General features: G+C 44.7%; 1 protein-coding gene across 17 annotated transcripts in view; it reads right to left on the minus strand.

Moving 5' to 3' along the window:
• Nucleotides 1-4,945: 4,945 nt before the first annotated feature.
• Nucleotides 4,946-22,777, minus strand: part of LOC119433885 (uncharacterized) — a 116,474-nt gene continuing 98,642 nt past the window's right edge. For 5 of the 17 annotated variants that reach the window (XM_049658947.1, XM_049658948.1, XM_037701169.2 and 2 more), the window contains 4 exons: nucleotides 21,055-21,294; nucleotides 18,707-18,790; nucleotides 16,428-16,584; nucleotides 12,299-12,844 (listed from right to left, as the gene is read on the minus strand). In XM_049658947.1, the coding sequence (XP_049514904.1) occupies nucleotides 12,742-12,844; nucleotides 16,428-16,584; nucleotides 18,707-18,790; nucleotides 21,055-21,294 (584 nt within the window). In that variant the 3' untranslated portion in view covers nucleotides 12,299-12,741. The other 12 variants (XR_007464399.1, XR_007464396.1, XR_007464395.1 and 9 more) reach the window with 10 other exon arrangements.

Below are 22,777 nucleotides of genomic sequence, written 5' to 3' on the forward strand. Positions count from 1 at the left end.
TAATACAAAGCTGCAGAGTAGGCAAATCGAATGAACCAGGGTGAACCTAATGACAACATTGACACTGAATCATTCGGAGCTGAGAGGTCCTCGATGTCCAGTGGCTGGTTTGTTTGGCTCACTCAATATTTGCGGTAGTGAGCACTGTGCATATATGTATATGTATATATATATATATATATATATATATATATATATATATATGTTTTGCTGCTCTGACTTTCCCAGTACCTGCCGAGTCTTGTCTCTTGCACAATGAACATCCAATATGTTTACATTTTCTTTCTTTGTTCTTCTTTTGTGTGCTAAAACCTTCCAACATGGTATTTACTACTTTTCCCCCCCTCCTTTTATAGCATTTGTATAACGAATATAGAGTGCATATGTACTGCCTTGTTCACTTAAACTTGTCTATGTCCGCACCTACTTGAACTGTGTTCTCTTGAATATGTATCCTGCCCCTTTCCTGCAACAGCTTCAAATGTGAGGTTAGCAGTATGTTCAAATAAATAAAGCCGAATTCTCCTTGCAATCTTAGTTAGTTTTCCTACTAAAAAAATTTAACTACTGTCACATGGCGCAGCAGACCAGGGACTGGAGAATAGTTTTTTCTGATGCATGCCAATGAACATGCTATATGTAAACTATTGAGGACTGAATGTCAACTTCAACTTAACAATGTCCTTGAAACAGCTTATTGACGAGGACGCAAAGTACACATATGACAGGACGGCATGCTTAACTTACCAACTAGAGTTTATTCCAAACGACTGGCCATTTTATATACACTTGGGCATCAGGGAATACATAAGGAATACCTCATTCAAGAGGTTGGGCATTTCAGTTAATTCACATGTTTACAAATACCTGGAAAGAAATGATACCGCTTTTTCATACAGTGGCAAAGATGCATAGCTGACACAGTTATCACTTGCCTTCCTTATACAATACGCTTTAACCATTTCATATTCAGCTACTGTCCTGTCATGTGGGTACTTTTTGTCCTCGGCACTGATTCAAGAACAATGTCAGCATGAACCAACTCGCCCAAATCAAGGTGGTGTTGCTTCAACTTGAGTATGCGATAATGTTGGCATAGGTGCTGGGGATGTCTGCAGTTGACAAGAGAGTTCACATGTGAAAGAGAAGAACGAAGTGAAGCTGAGAGCCGAGGCTATGTTGTGTAATGACATGTTTAACGCGTGCACCGCAATTCGCTAATTGCAAGGAAACGACTTTCTGTGCAATGTTCCATATTAGTGTGGTGTGATCTCGTCGTATTGATATTCAGGAAATGCAGAAGTCTTTCAACATATTTAAAGCTCCCTGGAATGTTTGAAGTCCTCTCTCATGCATGCGTACAGCCGCATGCGCAGTCTTGCAGAATTCGCAAGGGTTGAGACCATGAGCCATTTGATGACTTTTCTTGTACACAAGACGAGCTGAAGTGGCCCACTAGGAGCTTCGACTATTCTTTTCTGTTGTTGCACACGCCTCCAGATCCCTCCACATTAAAACGGTGCCCCGACTACAGCTTAGCCTTGTGTACGACACTGCATTTCCTTGCAACCTGCAGAAACAAATACAGTCAATGACCGATTTTCCGGACGCCTGATTTTTTGGACATGCCTGATAATTCGGACGCCTTCGCAGCACCCCCACGTACCCCATAGGGAATGTATAAGAACGTTTGAAATCTCGGACGCGAGAAATTTCAGCCGTCCAATCTTCCGGACTTTTTGCCATGACCAAAGGCCCGAAACAACATTAATCAAAGCTATGACCGCCGGCATTTCGATTATCTCACCGCCTCGAACCGGCGCTCTCAGGGGCGGATCCAGGTTTTTTCTGAGGGGGGGGGGGGGGGTCAGCTTCTGTCAATGATAATGATGATGATAGTAGCCTTTCTTATTTACCGAAATTTACCGTTTTTCCTCACGATAAACCAGCGTTTTATACGGCTAAAGCAACACCTGTAGCCCTCCGTGGTGGCTCAGTCAGCTCAGGCGTTGAGCACGAGATCGCGGGATCAAATCGCAGCCGCGGCCACATTTCGATGGACGCGAAATGCAAAAACGCCCGTGTTCTTGCGTTGTGGTGCAGGTTAAAGAACCCCAGGTGGTCAAAATTAATCCGGAGCCTTCCACTACGGCGTGCCTCATAATCAGAACTAGTTTTGGCACGTAAAACTCCAGAAAGAGGAAGAAGACCTGTAGCGAAGTCAGGTATCGGTTTCTCCGAGCTTATAGGAAAAGGACGTTACCCAATACAGCCATGTGCTTGGCGGCTGCGCCTGATAATACAGGGTGTTCAAAACTAAGCTTTATGGTTTTCTTAAAGTTAGGCACTGGGAGGCACGCGAAGACCACCTGTGCAAAAAGTTATGTGGCTAGGGGGGCACAAAGTGAGATTATAATTATCGCTGTGAGCAGCCGAATTAACTAAAATTGAACAATTATTTTTTGTTGACTGCAGTAAGTGGGTATGTTTGTATTGAAAACTTAGAGACAGTCGAGTTTCTACACAGTATCAGTCGGAAGAATTATTCTAGCATGTCCGTGCTCCGAGATATCAGACTCCAAATTTCAATTGCCGTACTGCGCAGAATAATCGAGAATAAGGACGCGACAATTCTCATGAATTCCCGTGAATGATCATGAAGCTCAGTGACCACTTCTGTGGAGGGATGGCGGTGCCATCTTCTCTCTTGAGTAGTGGTAGTGTGTTGACTAGAGGAACGTTCTTGAATACGGGCGTAACGCTCCGCTCCAACGCAGCAACCACTACGCTCGTTGTTTACGATATGCGAATAACCGCGTATGAAGACTCACGACGCCACCTACAAGAATAACGATGTGGCCTAGTAGGCGAGAGCGCGAGCCAGCGTCTTCATGTTTTGTTTCCCACGCGACGTCATCCTTTTAAAAAGGCGCGCATCTGCTCCCATTTACCTAACCACGCGACGCCATCCTATGCCCGCGCGCTGGCGTTGGCCGCTGACGTCACGCTCCCCCACTTCGCAGCCGCGGCTCGAGGCTTCGCCCCGCTCTGCGAGAACGCCCACTCAGATAAACGGATCCGGCGGGCTTGAGCCTCCTATGCTTAATGTACGACAATAAAACTGCGAAGTTACAATGAAAAACTTGTAGCGTACGAACAGTACTGTGCTCGTACTAGATATTGTCAACGTGTAACTGTGATCACAATGAGTGCTACAGTTAAAAAAAGTTGCCTATGCATAGTTCTTAGTTTAGCTGTTAGTTGTTATTATTTATATATGAACACTTCTTCTTCCTCGTTCGACACGGCTGCGTAGAGTCACGTGACTAACCATGGAGATGGCACTAGCACTTTCAATAGTACGATGCGGGAAAAATACAAGCAGTTTCGGTTCTTCTTTCATGCTGAAAATTCCGATTCTAAGTCATGTCGTCATTTGACGATGCCAGGGCTGAAAGGGTTAAGCAGGTTGGTCGCGGAACCGATGACAGCCAATGAAGCATCCGTTGACACCTCAAGGGGAAACTAAGTTAATCAGGCGCGAAGGCGCTCGAGCGGACCTCGGAGTGTTTGGCAAAAGGGACGTCCCCTCGTTCATTCGACACCACCGACGGGACGAGTAAGGCATGGCAGGCGCCAGAAGGTCCAAGGTGTTCATGAGAAAAAATAACTACGGCAACTTCGCGACACCACACTCGCTAGCTTTACTTCTACATGACTGATACCACTGGTACTCGTGAAAAATACTTTTGAAGAATGCTGGTGGCCATATTTTCTTTTTTGCGACAGGGCATCCCTCTGTCAGCGAGGGGGCGATGCAGAAATCTGAGGGGGAGGGTCAGGACATCCGGACATCACCCCTGGATCCGCGCCTGGGCGCTCTCGTACACAAGTCTGCTGGCAGCCGTAGCCACCACCGCGGCAACGCTAGGCCTAGCTACTTCGACGTTCTCTACCAAGCTTCTTACTGTTCGGTGCCGTGTTTTTCATTGAAGCAATTCGCCGCTGTTAGCAATGGCGCTTACTCCGCCGTTGTAAACCTCGCCAATGGCTTCGAAGCTCGGAAAGCACAGCACGTTGTATAATGCCGGTTCCCAAAAGTCAGCTTCGCCTCAACACCGCAGTGTTATGTGGTGAAGCATACATGAAGTTTTACGGTGAAGCATATAGTGAGTGGGAAGGGGCAATTGTCATGGGACACGGTACGTATTCCTAAATTATACATGTGTACGCCCGCCGTCTGCTATCCCAGTACGAGCACCGATATGCCTAATCAATGCACTGGCTAGAGTTTAGCGCTATTTCAAACATGCCTGTGGCGATTTGAGGCCTTGAGGAGCAGTAAAAGGCAGACATTCATTTTTTCGGACTGCCCGATTTTTCGGATGTTTACGCGGCCCCTAGGGAGTCCGAAAAATTGGACGCTGACTGTACTTTCAAGGACGGAGAAGCTGCAATAACACTGCTTTTTGTGCGAGTCTATCATGTTTTTGCTGCACGCAATTATGTACTGTATGCATTTATTTGTTGTAAAAGACAAGTTAGAAAAGAAAAGGTATGTTGTGTAACTTTGTGTACAACAATGTGTCAAACGCAAAATTTTACAGACCACGAGATCTGAATATCTTCGAGGCCTCTGAATGTAACCTGGCATTAGAATTTCCAATTCGTACTAGTAGTAACTATAAATGAACAGCATAGTGCTTTGTTTTTATGGCTTCGCTCACAAACTGCATAGAAACTTAACATTTTCTCTGATTCTGTGGGTCACAAGCTTTTGCGGTTGACTGTACATTGTGTACTTGAACCCGTCCTTTAAAGCCTAGAAAATGTCTTAGCAATTGTAAACAAAGATGGCCCAATATTGTTTTGCCTAAGGCAACTTGAATTAAGGTAGAGGACACCTTTAGTTAAATTGACACACAAAGGACAGAAGGGAGCTCTGTTGCAGAGATTACCCTTTATTACAGAACCAGAAATAAAAGCTTCTTCAACAACCAATAATACAGGCTGTTACTTGAGTACAGGCGAAAAGGCAAACTCACAGTCAACAGTTGTGGCTAACAAGCGGCACTCTGTTAAAAAACACTTCTCCGTGTACATGTATTCACAGCTACATTCTGCAACAATGATTACAATTAAGGCTTCATTTAAGCCAGCACCAAATCGCTAGCTACTCAATCAACAATTCACCTTCTCAATTGAAGGCAGAAGCAGGTAAAAACTATAAAAAACATGCCGCAGTGCATTAGCCCAAAGGATAACAAAGGAATTAAAAAAAAAAAAAAAAAAATGTGTGTGTATATGCAAGAAAAGGAAAGGACTAGATCAAAACTACCACAACAGGCGTTTCTAGATGGGCTGCATGAGTCACCCATTTTATAAAATAACACAAAACAAAACAGCATCACACAATTATTTCAAATGAAAGCAAGACTGATTTGGCAAGCCTGGCTTAAAAAAAAAAAAAAAAAGGCAAAAAGTAGTTTAAGGAAAGACTATTCGCCACTCTGGCATCAATATTTCTCTCACAGGGAAAACTTGAAGAAAAACTAGTTTCCCTTTCCACCACACCTGCCTTTGCAATCAGCTCTTGCATTGTTTGGCTCCTCAACACATCCGGCGCTTCATGAGTTGGTCATTACAGTTGTTTCATGCAGCACAAACATACAGATAATGAAAGACCAAGTAAAACAACAAACGAACACAGCACAACAAACAGTGAGAGCTCAACGCGATCCTTAAAATGAATACTGCAGTCGGAGCAGCAAAGGCACAGCATCTGTTGTTCATGCTCTTCCAGAATGATGCTTCGCAATTCATCATCCCTGGCCTAATTCATGTTCACTGCGAAGTGATAGCCACCTTGAACTCCTCACGTTTCATCAGCCAAGTGAGTCGTGTGACTGCACATTTTCTAACCTCATCATCGAGCTTTCAACAAAAATCACCAGGGTGCAATCTGGCCTAGCAATCGTCCAGCTGTCATGACAGTACATAGATTTGTCTAATCTTCGTGCTTATGGCTGCAGACGTTCTCGTGGCAATATTTATTCCACCATGTCTTTCCAAATTACCAAGCAACCATATTTTCCCAGACACATGAAGCCATCTCTCTCAAAATGCATTGCTGTAAAGCCGTGCCATTTGGAGTTTACTACATTCCTCATAAATGTTATCTCATCAATTACATTTAATTGTGTCACTCTGGCCCTAGACGCTTGAACTGAATGCCTTAAATGTCAGGACAAAGTGACCTTAAAATGCATTAAGAACATGAAACCCCTACCAAAATTGTGACGTTTGTAATCACCACAGTCCAAATTCTTGCAAGTCGACTGCAGTGCAGAATGACAAATAAACGAAGCTTTGTCTTTTCTTCCAACCAGTCTTTCGTCAAAGGCATTTGTTGCAATAGGAAACACACAAATTTTTTTGGTGCCACACCCATCACAATGGATAACATTGTTCAGATGTCCTCCAGTTCCCTTATGTAGTCAGCTCAGTAATAACTCATCGTGTGGTGTCCCAAAACATTAGAAGAATGCTTTCTTTGATGAATATTCAGTGTTCTCAAGTGCAGCAGTACGGGAGGTATCTACTGAGTCAGAAATTTTATCAGTGGGCACAACCAACTTGATGATCGAGAACAATAGCTTACCAGTGCCTGTCATCCCTCCTGTGTTTTCTCTCAGATCAGATGGACTGATGGGTTTACTAAGAGTTCACAGATGTAGATAGAGAAGGCAACAGGTACAGAGATTGCCTTGGAAAAGGACTTCATTCCACAGAAGGTTTCATTAGGCCTGTGATGACAGCGATTGGAAGCGCTCTGTAGCAAATGACAACAAGCCAGCTCATTAATAAATCTGCTGAGTAGGTGCCTACTAGAGACAACATTTTGAAATCAATCGTATGATGGAATCCCATCAGGTCGCGACAGAACATGATGAAAGATAAATATAGACACCGACAACAAAAGATGTAGTGATCTTAATGCTACGGCTTCCACACGGGAGCATTGTTCACAATACAATTAGAAAGCAATGAAAAAGTAGCGTAAGTATGTCACATAATGTGACCAAGACGCCTAGCGTATACTGGTGGTAAATTATCATCGTTTGGTTGAGAATGCCCATCATAGTTTGAATGTGTAGCAGGCTTTACATAAAAACGCATGATTACACAGTCGTCTTCCATTAGCTCGACCCTGACGTGACCGACGAAACTGATTGAATTATCCGGTGGGTCAAATTCAACTAATTGCAGGAAAAAAAACTCCGAAACACACTGCACATTCATGTGGCAATATTTGCCCTATCCTACTACACCTCCGAATCAAACGCGTGCACACTTTCTATGAATACAAAGTAGTAAACTAACGTATGAATAACATTAAAGCTCCTAAACAAAGTAGAAATATAACACGCACCCGATTTTCTAGCAAGAAAAATTGTTGCACAAAGGCAGCCAGTTTCCTAACGTCACCTTCGACACACAATCTTTTTAAAAGTCTGCTCCGCCGCAATACACCCATGTTATGCAGTAAAGCATACGACCATTGCAAAGGCTGTTTTGGTTCCATGTCAGATTTCACCGTGCAGGAAATTTGTGGCCCACCCAGTTTTCTTTAAGAAAAGAAAGGTGCGCATTAGAATCAGATAAATACCGTAACCAGACATTGTGAGCTACAGTTATTACTTAAAAATCATCCTAAGGCGGGCCGAAAATGGCCGTTTTTGAGAAACAGATGACGTGTTTAAAGCGTTCACTGTCTAAGCTCCGCCGGGTCAAACAGTGCCACTAAAGGGGTCGCTATTGGGGTCACTATTGAGGTCAAGTGTGTGCGTGCTGAGTGGTCAAGTTCGAACCATCTGGCGAAGGCTAATTTTAGGATTGAAATAACAAAAGTTTGGGGCCATTAAAATGTATGGGTGCCGGCCAGGACCTTCGTTCGGGATCAAATGAACAGGATTTGAATTAACGGATGTCAACTGTATTCTCTTCTTTTACAATCACACATGTCTGTTACCTGCTGATATCATGACCTGACGAAACACAATGCGTCAGCAAGCATGCACAATGATCTCGTTGAGACAAGGTTCCCATGTGGGAGCTGAAACAGTAACATTACTAAATCATTTGTAGTCAGTGCTTGTCTTCATACTCTGCTGAGACAACAATTTGGGATCGGCATTTATGCAAGAAAAACTAGCAATGTAAAAGGCCTGCAAATGTGCGATGTAGGTGCTGTTAAATGGTTTTGTATGTGGCCTTATGTTGTTTGGCTATGAGCATTCATATTATTTCTCGTCATGCTTCTTGAGGAGTGCCTGAACAGCAGTGCCACTATGTAAAGGCTGAATGCAAGACAGTGACCAAGCCGTAGCCATTTGAAGGACAAGCATGAGAGGCTTATTTAGGGGTGCAGCAGAAGAGTTCACTTCCAGAATTAAAAATGCGCCTGTGGTACTTGACGAAATTATAAAAAAAAGAAGCAAAATCTTTTTATAGAAAAAGGAATACAGATATCTAAAATTTTTAAAAAATTGATGTCGAAAAACTTAAAAGAAAGGACTAACAAAGAACTAGTAACAACGCACAACCAGCGCGGACAGTTGAATTGCTGGCCATAAATAAGACGACCTAAACCTTCAGTAATACTGCAATTGCTCCTGCATGGCGCCCGCACCAATGCCGAGTCAGTAACCAAATCACATCAAAACTTCTCGTTAGCAATAGTGTTTTAGCTTGTCCGAGAACGTCTTACCATTTGCGATTTACCAGGTTACTGGAGAGGTATACGGCAGCAACAACACTGGTAGCGACATCTTGTGATGCTTCATCTAACCACAAAGCCATTTTCACATTCTTGTGTTTCATGAGTGTTGTCGTTGAAAAAAATTCCATAGTTAATGCAGCTGCTGTAAATGTACACCAGTGCCGAAGTAGAGCACACTTCGTTACTGCAAAAATAGCTCCGTGTTCGGCTGGCTGACATCGTTGCCACCAGGTGGTGCCACCAACCCGGCTTCTCGCATTTGCATCTTTAGTAACCAGGTAATCTGCAAATGGCAAAAAGCTTGTGGACAAGCTAAAGCTCTCTAATAACCAGGAACAGAAGTGCAAACCTAAAGTGTCTGGATTAAAACACACAAACTAAGAAACAAAAAACGAGTGAATGCGCGTCAAATCACAGCATGCAGAAGCTCACTCACAAACAGACAAACAGAATGCCAACAAAACGTTGTCACAACACAAACACAGTTTGCCAAGTAATGCAAGCTTTCTGAAGCTGAGCCCTGGGAACACGCAAGCATGCAGAACATTTGATTGTCTGTGTACGAGCTCAAAGCTCAAAAGTTATGGAAAAGAACCCCTCACTGGTCTTGGCAAGCTTTATTAAGCACGCACAGTCAGGTCTCAATACAACAAACACAGATATACTAATGAATTATAATTTATAACAAAGTAAATTTAAAATGTTTCTCACCGTTATCAGAATGTAAGCAGTATATGCTTATAAAAAATATCAGAACAATAACTTTTGCACCAGATGCGACTTCATTATATTGAGGTTTGACTGTACCAAGGAGTAGTGTCAGCTGCTCCTTGGTACATGAAGTTTAAGAGAGGTCCTGGCTAGTGCGTGCTGTGTTTAATATAGCCGCATGATGTCATGCGTCACACCACTCTTAACCCCCCCACCAAAGTGCCCTTATATTTTGACTAATTCCACATGTGCACTTTGGCTGTTGTTTTCCTCTGCATCCTGCGTTCAATAAAGTTTAGCTGGAAGTGCACATCTATTGGTCCCATTTGCTATTCTGTCCAAAAGAACAGACCAATGGGCATTATTGGTATTGCATTATATGATGTGGAATGCAAACGGGGCACACAATGTGGCAAAGAAGATGCCACGTCTTCTGTCTTCTGCCGTGCCCTGTCCGCATAACACATCATGTAATTTTATGTCCACTGTTCCCTGGGCCAAGCGGCGTCATGCAACATCAACTCGACCAGCTTTTGATTCTGCTACACGACCGCTCTTGCGGAGAGACTTCTTACAGCCTAAGCCCATTATCAGAGTTACTACGAGTTCACTCACAAGACATACCCAACAGAAATACCCTTGGCAGCTTGCTGACAACACCTAAACGCATTCGTGGTGCTCCTTTGACCAAGTGAGAACATCAAAACTCGTGACGGCTGCGCGCAAAAGGCAACACAATCAGGCTGGTGTCTCAACAAGGACTCCCCGTGTGGAACTTTGTCTGGAACTTATTCTGGCCACTATGCCGCAACAGGCACTGTCGGACTAAGCACACACATTCACAAAGCCATCGGGGTCAGCTGGCTTGCACTTCATGCTGACAGCTGTCCACGACACACATAGGCGAATCGAAAGGTGGCAGTCTTTGCTTTCTTGTTAGCTTTAGGAGCACCTGAACATCAAGAAGCAATCTCAAAAGAAACATCAAGAAACAATCTGGTATTTGTTGGCGAGATCACGGGAAATAATATCCTGCTACGTCATTAGTTCTATATACGGCAGCCACACTCTAGGATAAATTCGCACTGCTGTGAAGCCACACCTACAGGCAAAATTCGCATATAACCCGCACTTAGCGTGTTGAAACTTCCCCCTCCCCCCTTATTTCATGGTCGCCATTTTGCATTTTGGCTGTGTTAGTAATTCAGTATTACAGGCGATCCCCGCCGAATCTCGATAATCCGTTGGCTACTCTGTATCACCTTATGTTGGTGTGCTTGCTGAAGGTTTTTTCTTGGGTCCCCCAATTGCACCCTCGCCTTTTAATCATGACTGCCTTATAATCGAATAAATACAGTATAGAACTGGTTGAGGACAAAATTGGGGAACCTTGGCAAGCAGTGTTTCATACAAGAAGCAAGGAAAGCATGCCTACAGTGCTTTTTTGTGAATCTACATGCTTTGCATTTGGCACCCAAGAGGGCGTGCACAATGCCAGCAATGCTACCTTTTTCTTGGTTTATATGTTATGCACTAGGCACACTAGGGGTGCCTAGTGCGGAACATATACCAACATAGTCACACACCAACTATGTCATCATCATCATATTGAATATCGTAATGAATTATCATTGCAAAAGCTGAATTTTTGCAGCCTCTGGTGATGCCACTTGTAAAAACAATTTTCACCGCAGGCTAGTTCGTTGCTACCGCTTACTAGAATGCAAAGCTGAAGGCAACATGTAGATAAAGCAAAGAACAAAACCGATGGGACGAGCATTGGCCTAGCGCTCGTCTTGTCTATTTCAGTTCTTTCTTTGCATGCATCTTTTCTTCAATTTTGATCTGCCGAAATGAATGCAAATTGACAGGGCCTTTTCATCAATGCTTTCCAGATGGCAGACAAAACTAGCTGCACACACACGGTCTTCATGACGAAATTTCGAACTGCTCAAGTTAAATGTGCCCTCGTTGGGCCTTATTTGCGAGAAGCCTGTGGCACACCTTATTGTGGATTCTCTTTCAGTGCCTTTGGCATGATAAAAGTTCTACAGAGAGACCTTCTTATGGCTCATCAACAGACCTGGCCATGTGCAGTATCTTCGAAGCTTTAAATGTCACCAGTGGTTAAAAGAACGGGAGTACCAAGGAAATACAAAGAATAAGAATACCATGTGCTTAAGACCAAAAGGAGTGCTAAAACTGGTACAGTAATGGCTTCGAAAACAACATTTCTGGCCAGAATTTATCACTTCAAGTCTCCCTTTTCGCCAGTCTTGTTCGAATCGCTGGGGTATTTTGCCATTTCATGCCCTTTTGAGGAAGCGACATATAGCACAGGTGTTTCATATTGTAGCTGAGCAGCGTGCTGGCTGGTTAATAGTATTTCTCAATCACTCTTACAGTATTGTCAGATTCGACAATAAAAAAATTTAATTACAGGGTTCGTCCCAAAGGAACCAGATGGGCTGCAATAAGCTCCGGATTAATTTGACAAAAAAGCTCCAAAATAATTTAGACTGCCTGGTTTGTTTAACGTGTGTGCAAAGCCAAAGTGCTAGAGTGTTCTTGCATTCCACACCCTTTAAAATGTGACTGCCAGAGCCGGAATCGAACCCGCGACCTTGTGCTTGAGCAGCAGAACACCCGAGCTGCTACTGCGGATGGATACTGCATGGGGTTTTCACACACGGTGTAAAATGTGCAACAGTTGAGCCCTGGATGATACACTCCAAAAAAGTTTAGACCCTCTGGGGCATACTTGTTCCGAAACATTAATCATCATCTGTCTCGCTTGTGTTTCCTTCTTGAAAACTCTGCACTTGCTACTCTCCTGTCAAAAATGCTACATCACGCCAATAACACATGTGCTATTCGGAACCAGGATAATCTACCAGGCACGCAGCGTTAAAGAAAGGCACACAAGATGGGGGACAATTATAGTTTGGGGACCAGAAAGGCCACCAAGGGTGCAAACTTTTCTTAGAGTATAGTGCAAAACATGATGCCCTGCTCTGGAGCGAGCTCACTGGGTTGCACGTTTAGAGCCTGCCAACAAGACTTCATCCACCGAGAAATGAGTAGGTGACCTCTGTCTGCTGCTTGGTACCGATGCTCTGTGATTCTGGAATCCCAGGCTGCATTTTTGGCACTCAGCATTCAGGAGGCATGCCCTAGGCAGGGTAGCTAGGCAGGGTAGCTCATCCCTGATGCAGAGAGTGGTGAAGAGGCATTCCTGGTCACATCCTTCAAAGTGAGTGTGGCAGCTGGTTTATGGAACCGTCCCGGTCGGGCTCAAGCATGGTCTCGTCCTCGTCTTCGGGGTCGGCATGAGGCATTCGCAAGCAGAGTCTGAAAACACGTGGAAGTAAAACTGTTACTTGACGACTGTCAAGAGTGCGCAAACATTGCAGTGTTTATAGCTGTTCTTGCGGAAACAAAATTCAAGGCTTCCCAGAAACTTCAGACCCCGACAAAGCACTTTCAAGAGCCAGAAAGTCGAGTAACACTTAAACAGGATAATGAAAGCGGCCAGCATGGTTGGCTGTAGTTTAAAACTAATCCTACTGCTCCCATGATTCTGCTGTTATCTGATCAGACATGCCTGTGTCACTATAAACTTAGCAACAACTTTCATGGAGTTACCAATACAGCTAGTGTGTCGGAGCAATCGATTGCAAAAAAATAAAACAATGCACACATGGCAATATTATGCTGCAGACAAAAATGTTATGCATTGTTTGCATTGTTTTGGCTGTGGTGCTAAATACCATCCAGTGAAAATGGGGTCATAGCTTCATGGAACCTAGATTTCACGGCAGTATCTCGAGTCCCTGGCTATCCAGGCTACAAGAAAATGCTGAATCGCAGTAATGACAATCTTCCGCCTGAACACACAAGATGTCTATAGAGTACAAAAACATATTTAAGCTCACCACTTTGAGCAGTTTATGTTTTGTGAACATGGAAGCCAAAACGTCCAGTACTTAATAACCCCCGTTTTTGATTGATGTCCTTTTCCTTTTGACAAATAACACATCTGGAGTAACATCCAAACTAACATCATTTGTTTTCAGTGAGCTGAAATCAGTGAGCTGGTCCTTGCACATTGTGGTAGAAAGCTGGCTTGCAAAGTGAATAATTAGAGTGTAATTGAAACAGTCAGAATTACTGATGATTGCTTAGTAGCTCTGAAATGTTACTGGGCGAACTTCAACTGAAAGCACGTTTGCAACTAGGGATTTTGTGAATATGCTAAACTAAAGAATAACACATCAAATTCGAGGACCGAACTGAATACAGTTAAACCTGGATATAACGAAATTGACAAATTCCCGAAAAAATTCGTTATAAAGAGGATTTCGGTATATGCAGGTTCGGCACGAAAATTCGAAAAAGAAACTCTTACTGTATTTACTCAGTTCTAACGCGCCCTCAATTGCAATGCGCACCCGTTTTCCGTTTTCGTCGAAGCACTCATCCTTGGAATGTCACCAGGTACCGGATGCGTGGACACGTGTCGTTTCGCACAAGCGCGAGGCATCGTAAACGAAGAGCGAGCGTCACGATGGCGTCGTAGCGTCGTATAGTGTTACAGTAGAACCCCGCTGTTATGTTCCGGGGGGCTGCGTTTTCCCGGCTGTTACGTCATTTTCGGCCGGTCCCAGCACAGCTCCCATAGAACCCAATGCATTGGTAACCCCGCTGTTGCGTCGCAACTGCGGGACCGTTCCCGCATCGTACGTTGCGAACTGCCACCCCCGCCGGCCCGAGCGGCCATTTTGACTTTTCATGTCACTTGGCTTGGTGGCTTGACGATGGCATTGGCCGCCGAAAGTGCCGGGGGCGACAACTATGACGTATTTTCGGCTTTCCGCCAGCAAAAGTATGGCCCTTGAGATCCGTAATTGCTATGTAAAGATGGTGTCTATGACGCATTGTGGCCCTAAACTTGGTTTTGGCTCATAGATATTCCGTATAAAGCCCAATGACGATAATGCAGTCGCCTCGCGCCGTATTGTATGTGCGAGTGAAAACGTGCCGAGGGGAGCCGAGACCGTGTCTAAATCTCGCGCGCGCAAGAAAAGCAAGGGAGGAAGCGCGCCTTCTTCTGTTGCGCTCGAGGCACCGGCGAGGAGCGAGAGGGGAGGGATAGCGGGGCGGCGTTGTACTGTACTCTGGCATCAACTGCGTACTGCGCGGCGGCGCGCGGTCGCGCAGGCCGTATCTTGAAAGTGATCTGCGTTGGGGCAGAGCTAGCAGTGTAGGTGCGTCGGCGGCTCGTAGCTTTGTGCGTGCTGTGTGTTTTCGGCGCTCAGTTTGCGTTGAAGCGATAGACAACAGCGCGAAGGTCACTTCGCTCGCTTCTCCAGCGGCGCTTCCACACGCCGCCAGCGTTTGACAACGCGTGTCCGCGCTCATCGAGTGTGACGTGTCACAGCATGTACCAGCTAGCGCTTTGGCAACATCAACTGGAAAAGCAGAGAGTGCCGGCTTGGCGGGCTAGGCCAGCTGCAGCAAGCGGCAGGATCAGGTTTGAATGAAGGGAGGGGGAAAGGTCACGCCCGCGGCGGCAAGATCGCCGGGTCGAGGGATGCAGGCCCGCCTCGCACACGCGCACGCACACGTGCGATCGCTTCGCATTTCGTCGCGGCGGAGAAGGTGCTTCCCGTTGCTGCTCGCGCAAAAATGACCAAATTTGGGGCGAAATCTCTAGGTTGTCGGAGGGGAAAATTCGTTATATCGAGGGGGTCTCCCGCTGCCACTTCGTTACGTAGAGGTCTCAAATACATGTGCTTCTACGGAGTAATGGCGGGGAATAGAAAAACTTTGTTATATCCAGGAATTCGTTATATGGAGGTTCGTTATAAGCAGGTTTAACTGTAGTCTCAATTCGAAAATAGAAACATTTTTAGGATATTTTTTACTACTTCATGTCGTCAACTGTCACGATCAAGCATGGAAGTGAAGCAAAAATGCAATAACTTTCATTGCATTCACAGTAGACATAACGTACTAGAGCACGCCGCGTCGCTCAGACAGGCAGACTTTTCCAGGTAAACACGATCGCTCCCAATAAAATATTATTTAGACACAACATTCGACCGTTGGTGTTGTTTGGTCATCATCACCAGCCTATATATTTATGTCCACTGCAAGACAAAGGCCTCTCCCTGCAATCTACAATTACCCCTGTCTTGGGCTAGCGTATTCCAACTTGCGCCTGCAAATTTTCTAACTTCATCACGCGACCTAGTTTTCTGCCGACCTCGACTGCGCTTCCCTTCTCTTGGTATCCATTCTGTAACTCCAATGGTCCATCGGTTATCCATCCTACGCATTACATGGCCTGCCCAGCTACATTTTTTCCGCGTAATGTCAACTAGAATATCGGCTATCCCCATTTGTTCTCAGATCCACGCTGCTCTCTTCCTGTCTCTTAACGTTAGGCCTAACATTTTTCGTTCCATCGCTCTTTTTGCAGTCCTTAACTTGTTCTCGAGCTTCTTTGTTAACCTCCAAGTTTCTGCCCCATATATAGCACTGGTAGAATGCAATGGTGGCAACTGACGGGTTGATAGGCAGTATGGTTAATTTTGGGGCTTTCACTACAACGACCTTTAAGAATAACAAACAATGTACCGCCACCACCTGAAGTTTGCTATATTGAGATTGCACTGTAGTATAACTAATTTGTAACCAATTTAGCCAAAGAGAAGTTTCATTGCAGTGAGATGATGCCTGTACTTCTCTGCTGTATGTTGCCATTTCTTTTCTTTTATGACTTTTTTAAAGTACCACCAACATAAGTTACCAGTGTCAGATCTTGTTTCTTCTCAGCCTTCAGAAAGCCTTATATGGCCAATGTAACTTTTGAATTAACATTCGACCTTCTAGCAGCTGGACGTCTCCAAGGGCAAGCAGCCACACTCACATTAGTGCAGCTAAAGGGAAGAGCTGCAGGACGGCACCAATCAGAAACGGCAGTCCAGGCTGGTAGCTCAGAGCAGCATTGAACACCAGCGAAGAGAAGATGTCTCCAAATGCAGGCACCAGCGATTCGCATGTCGTCCAGAATGAGAACACCTTGGCTGCAAGGGAAAGAAGGAAACACACAGAACATGAGGCGAGCCACGTCTAACGAGAAACAAGCGGGGAAGGGCATACGTAAATGAAATAGTGACAAGGCACACCTTCTCTCCATTTACGTACGTTTTATTTTTTCTGCATGTTTTAGTCAATGTGAACAACTAACTATTTCTGACCTTAAAGGGACCTTGAAAAACTTTTCGAACATAGTAAAAAAAATGTTGCCAATCTGTTAACTAGGCTCCTATGAGCATGTGAGCCAAATGTTATTGTACTGCATGCAGCAGGGAATTTACCATCTTGTGTCAAAAGCTGTGAGCAGTCACTTGCTCTCGCATCTGCAATGTCGTCATCATAAGCAGTAGGCTGACCAACACTATCGGCTGATTTTGTGATCGGGAGAACATTCTCAGTAATACAGTAAAACCTTGTTAATTCGGATTTCACGGGACCGAAAAAAATGTCCATGTTTTCTTTTTTCCGCATCTTTCTTGTCATTCTAGTAGCATGTTTTAGTCAATGTAAACAACTAACTATTTCTGACCTTAAAGGGACCTTGAAAAACTTTTCGAACAAAGTAAACAAATGTTGCCGATCTGTTAACGATGCTCCTATGAGCATGTGAGCCAAATGTTATTGCATTGCATGCAGCAGGGAATTCACCATCTTGTGTCAAATGCTGTGAGCAGTCACTTGCTCTCGCATCTGCAATGTCGTCATCACAAGCAGTAGACCCGACCAACACTATCGGTTGATTTTGTGATCACGAGAACATTTTCAGTAATACATTATTGTGAATTTTGAGTTCAATAAGTGAAAAATATATATGTCCGCATTCTCAAAAAGACAGAAAAATAATTTCATCTTTGCACTGCGCGTAGCTGCGTCTGCTGCACGCGGCCTCCAAGACGGTAGCGGCATGCTGCGTAGCGTGGTCTACCGCGGCTGCCACAATGGCCCTTCTGCCTCCGCGACACTCAGCTTTTGGCCGGGCCTTTGCCCTTTTTGGCTTCTTAGCTGTGTAGCTTCCAGCGTGCTAGTGGAGACGAAATGAGAGAGGAAGCAGGGTATCGGTGGGATAACTCCACTTATAGTTCAAGGATTCTAAAACGTTTTGCGGCATGTTATCTGTGGGACGACATACTTCCATAGTTAGGGGCGTGCGAATATGAAATATCACCAAATCGAATATCGACCATTTGATTTTTCGAATATTCAAGATATTCGGTGGAGAGCCGCACGGTTCCACATGTCGCATGCGTCGCGGAACTCCTCGTGCTTAATGCTGCCCAAACGAGCATTTCACTTCGTTTTCACCACATGCCGAGCGCATCGTGACGCTTGGATTAATTTGAGTAGAAAAACCTGTAGATTCATTGACTCTTTTCAGGGTGTCTGTAATTTCTTGCCAAGGCTTTTATTTTTATCTAGGAGTCCCAAAGATGTGCACGCTGCACACCTTCAGCAATAAGCAACTCGATAAAGACTGCACAAGACATGTCAGTGCAAACTGGCAGTGGATAGCAGTGTTGTCTGCTAGAAATTTCTGCTTGAGTGTGAAAGCTGTTTGGTATCGTTCCTGCCACATGCTCTGTGTGTCACAGCTCGCTGACGCACTATCATTGGTTAGATGCTGTTGCCGCTAGCAACGGCCACCTCTTTGGCTCTTTCACCCGTTTTCATGGTCGGTGGTAGGCAGTCGGAGGTTGGCGGTTGGTGGTCGGAGGTTGGAGCAAAAGCACCAATGCAAAGGGCTTGATGAGATGCACGTGATGTCTGCCAATACTACCACTAGAGCTGTGCTCGTTAATGGCTCTGTTCCTTATGGTAATACACAAAGAAACAAAAGAATGCTCCTAAGGTACCTTCATTACAACAAATACAGGTAATCAAAATTCCTTTAATAGCTCGCTTCAAGCGATTGGCTATTCGCTTATGTTGACAATCATCGATGACTTCTGCAAAGATTTTATTAGTTTCAGGTGTCCTGATTGCAATACTACTAAAAAACAGGTTTTGGAACTCCCGTAACGGTTGCTGCACCACTTTTGGGCACAAATAGTTGTCATATGAGACTGGCTTAGGACAGTTATAAGAGAACACTTCCAGTATTTCATCACTCACTGGCTTCGTGGGGGCTAATCAGCTTGGAGGCATAGGATGAAATCCCGATGCCTGCCGCTCCACCAGGGGCACCGAGGACGTAACCTGCAGGCATAAACAGAGAACCCATTGCTCACACCTCACACCATTTCCTGCCTCCTTATCTATGAGACCGATGGCAAGGTGATATTTCATCACTGACATACACGCACACACATCATCACGCGACATCTTAACCCTTTCAGTGTCGTTTTTTTTTTTCTGAAGGGGACACAACCTCGATGTTGGGCTTTCTTCTCAGATATTATAGAACAAACACAACCGCTTATTTTCAGTTATTCAGAAGTGAAAAAATGACATGGAAAATCTGAAACGCACTCTCAGTAAGAGTTCTTACTAGAGAGTGGAGAATGTATGAGAAACGTGGAAACCTACTGGTAGGTCAGTGACACTAAAGGGTTAATGGGTCAACAATTTGGTGTGAGCGACGAAATACACAAAATAGGAGCAACTGTCCCAAACTATGGCCCCCAAGATGATCAAAAAAGCATATTAAACAACACAGATGAAGTGCTTGTTTTGCAGTCGACAGTTGTAATGTCAGCACAGAGCCACAAACACCTGAGCCAAGTACAATGTGCAGCACATGAAGCATGCAAGTGTGCTGCACATGCAGTTCCCTCCTCCCAGACAAAGAATGGTGATGGGCAAAGTGGCATTCAGCTGACGAAGAATGAGGTCGTAAGCTCAATTCCCGCCCACTGTTCGGATAAAATTATTGTGAGAATGCATTCTGTGAGAGATCATCTTAACCCCTTCAGGTGCCAATTAATTCTACCTGTTGAAAATACAGTTTCACAGCATTTCATGCATCTTCGGAATCGTGAAACAAGTACAGCTTGAAAACAGACCGAGAATGTTGGTCAGTGAGTTTTGTCAAAGTTTGCAGAATGTGGACTCCATGCTAGAAATCTCTGCATGGACATCAGACACTACAGCATCTACTGTTTTATGTCTAGCACACTTGGAACGCAGCTATTCCTTGTGCAAAACATAGCGAAAAAAAAAAGTAAAATAAAAGAAGTGAACCCACTACATGACGAACTGCTCACAAGGGCAAACACCGAACTATCTGCCCTCCAGCTTGTTTTACCAAAACATTAAACCATAATTAATCAAACTTGGAGCATAGGCCCTATCAGAGGTGTTTCGAGACCTGGCAACCTTAAATGTTTAAAAATACTACAGACAGACCAGACACTATGAAAATTCAATTAAAAATATCAAGAATTGCTTTGTTACTAAAATGTTGACTGTTTATTAAAAGATTCCTAAACTTGGTTCTGCACGGACACTGCAGACAGGCACTATGCTCCACAGTTGCAGCAAGCACTCTCTCCACCACAGACAAATCAAAAGATTCATGAAGTTTATTTATGAAACATTCAAGTAATCTTGACCAAAATTTCAATTGCTATTATACATTCGCTGTATGAGTGGATGATACTGGTGTGGGCACGTCCAAATAATCTGTTTCAGAGCCAAAAAGAATTTGGCTCTGAATATATGTTGGCGACTGTTTTTGTATTTTTTTGGAAACAACTTATGCCCTATTTGAAATTATATTTACCCTACGCTGAAAGCAAACTAATAATTTTAAGTAGGGGTGCGCGAATATAGAATATCCCCGAATTGAATCAAACAATGAACTTTGAAATCCTAATTTGTGAATCGAATATCTACAATTTGTTTTTTTGAATATTCAATATTGTCAGTATAGAGACCCCTGCAGTGCCACATGTTCCGTGTGCCGTGGAGCCCCCTGGACTCGGCGCCGCCCAAGCGAACACTTCGCTTCGTTTTCGGCACAAAAGGAGTGCCAAACATGCCACGGATGGGCCAACCATTTGGTGTGAGTGATGAAATACACACCATAGGAACAACTGCCCCAAAATATAAGAACAATTGTAACGCACCACCGTTTGCATGACCGTACACGTGAACAATTAGGCGTTGGTGTGCAGCATGGGGCGAACATATTTTCTCGATATCCAGTCGTGGTGAGTTGTACTTCCTCAATTTATCGCGCACCCATCGAAATGTTCTATGGGTAGTAATTCGGCTAGCAGGCATTAGTGTATGAAAGGTGCAATAAATGTCCATTTGATTATTTGCACTACTATGTCGTCGCTCCTTTGCCGCAAGAGCACGTGTGAGACTCCACAAAGCGCAGCACCCATGGTGTCCATGCTTGTGTTCTATGTGCCTGCTTTTTTCTTTTACACCACACTGGTTTCACCAAATATCACCTAACTAGCCCCCAAGAACAAGTTATTTCGTACACCTCAAAACAAACAAACGCCACTCACTGAGATAGTACATCCACTCATGCGTGGAGACGCCCTTGACGGCATTCTGCAGAGCGAAGGCCACCACTCCCAGGCAAGCAAGCACCAGGTCCCGGACCTGTAGCAACCGGCTGAGCACGACCACACACACGGCCGTGGCCAGCAGTTGCACCAGGCCGAAGAAGGCAGTCACGTTGGAGAACTTGACGGGGCTCCAGTCGAAGCGGGTCTCCGTGTAGAAGTAATTGATGTTGCGCGCCGCTGCACACGTGGCAAGAAGGTGGCAAATGAGGGAGGGGAAAGCGTGCTCTGCACCATGGCACGCACTCAAGGCTACGAATCCTTCAGTTCGCGCAGTTTACGCAGATTGTACAGTTTCCTACAATATCACGTAGGGGGAAAGGTGGCGCCACTGTATATGCAAGATTCTTAAAGGGACACTACAGGAAAACTCTGTAAAGGATAAAGACTGTAAAGGCATGAATAGGCACTAAGCAGTCGTTCCTGTCATTCCCGTACAATTTCCGCTGATGACTTATAGTGATGCAGACTCCACTGCTTCATTTTGGTTGTTTGCTAGCGCTGCTTTTGCTATTTGGTGTCGCGAATTTGCAGCGTTGGCTGCGTTCTGAGGGTTGTCTGAATTAACCGGTGTGTGGTCAAATAGGTCCAAATTGAGTTTGATGCCATCAAATAATGCATACATCTGCAGGGACCAGAAGATGAGCCTGGAACCTGTATGGCTAGTAAACCTAGCAAAAACTTGTATAAAAACATAGGCCGAGGCAGAAAGTTATTTCAGGCGTCCTTCCACATGAAAAGATTAAACAGTAAAAACACCGTCAAAGCGCGCGCGCTGGGATGCGGTAGGCAGGAAATATCGCTGCACCATTTTTTGTCATGGAACCAGGTGGCGCGCGGCGCTCGGAGACACACGAGAGCCGACAATTCTTTCTGCGCAAAGAGGATGGAGAAGGAGTGAACGCGCGATAATGTGATCAGGCATGCGCTAGGAATGCACGCCTATTTGCCGTCTCCTCCTCGCACACATCCATACGCTGGCTACAAACAGTATCTTGGAGGTAATCTCTCCGTGGCAAGTGCTAAAGCAAAGCAAAGACGTTTGCTGCCTTGGTGCGCATTGGGTTCCCACGCGCGAGGAGACACGGTGCCAGGTGTTTGCTCACACTGTGTCAGCGAGTTCAGGGTCATTGAGCAAGATCTGTTGGTGTTTGCCTGAGCACAGGTGACAATGATAAAACTACAAACCTTACTTTGTGTAGTTGTCTTTTTGCTATCGCCATCAATGCTCCACCTTTCTGGCGAAACTGACTTTTTATTTTTGCTCAGGATGAATATCCGTATTCATCCGTATCTTTTTACACTCTTGTTTTAGATTTGTAGGCGCCGGCTGCGGGAACTAAGTGTGGTCAGCCGTGGCATCCGAGCAAAAAAAAAAAAAAAAAAAGATTTGCATGTGTTGCGCTGCGTGGCGCAACACATGCAAATCTCGTACGGCGTTGAGCCATCGTCGATGCATTGGTCTCGGCGCGATCTGCTTTGCACACACTGGCGCTTATAACCACACTACTATGGCCTGACCTTCTTCAGATTTGGTTATACAGTTCAACCTGGCTATAACGAAATTGACAAATTTGCGAAAAACTTCGTTATAAAGAGGATTTCGTTATATGCAGGTTCGGCACGAAAATTCGAAAAATAAACGTTTACCGTATTTACTCGA

The sequence above is a fragment of the Dermacentor silvarum genome, chromosome 11, assembly GCF_013339745.2.
Source record: "Dermacentor silvarum isolate Dsil-2018 chromosome 11, BIME_Dsil_1.4, whole genome shotgun sequence".
Taxonomy (NCBI): Eukaryota; Metazoa; Arthropoda; class Arachnida; order Ixodida; family Ixodidae; genus Dermacentor; species Dermacentor silvarum.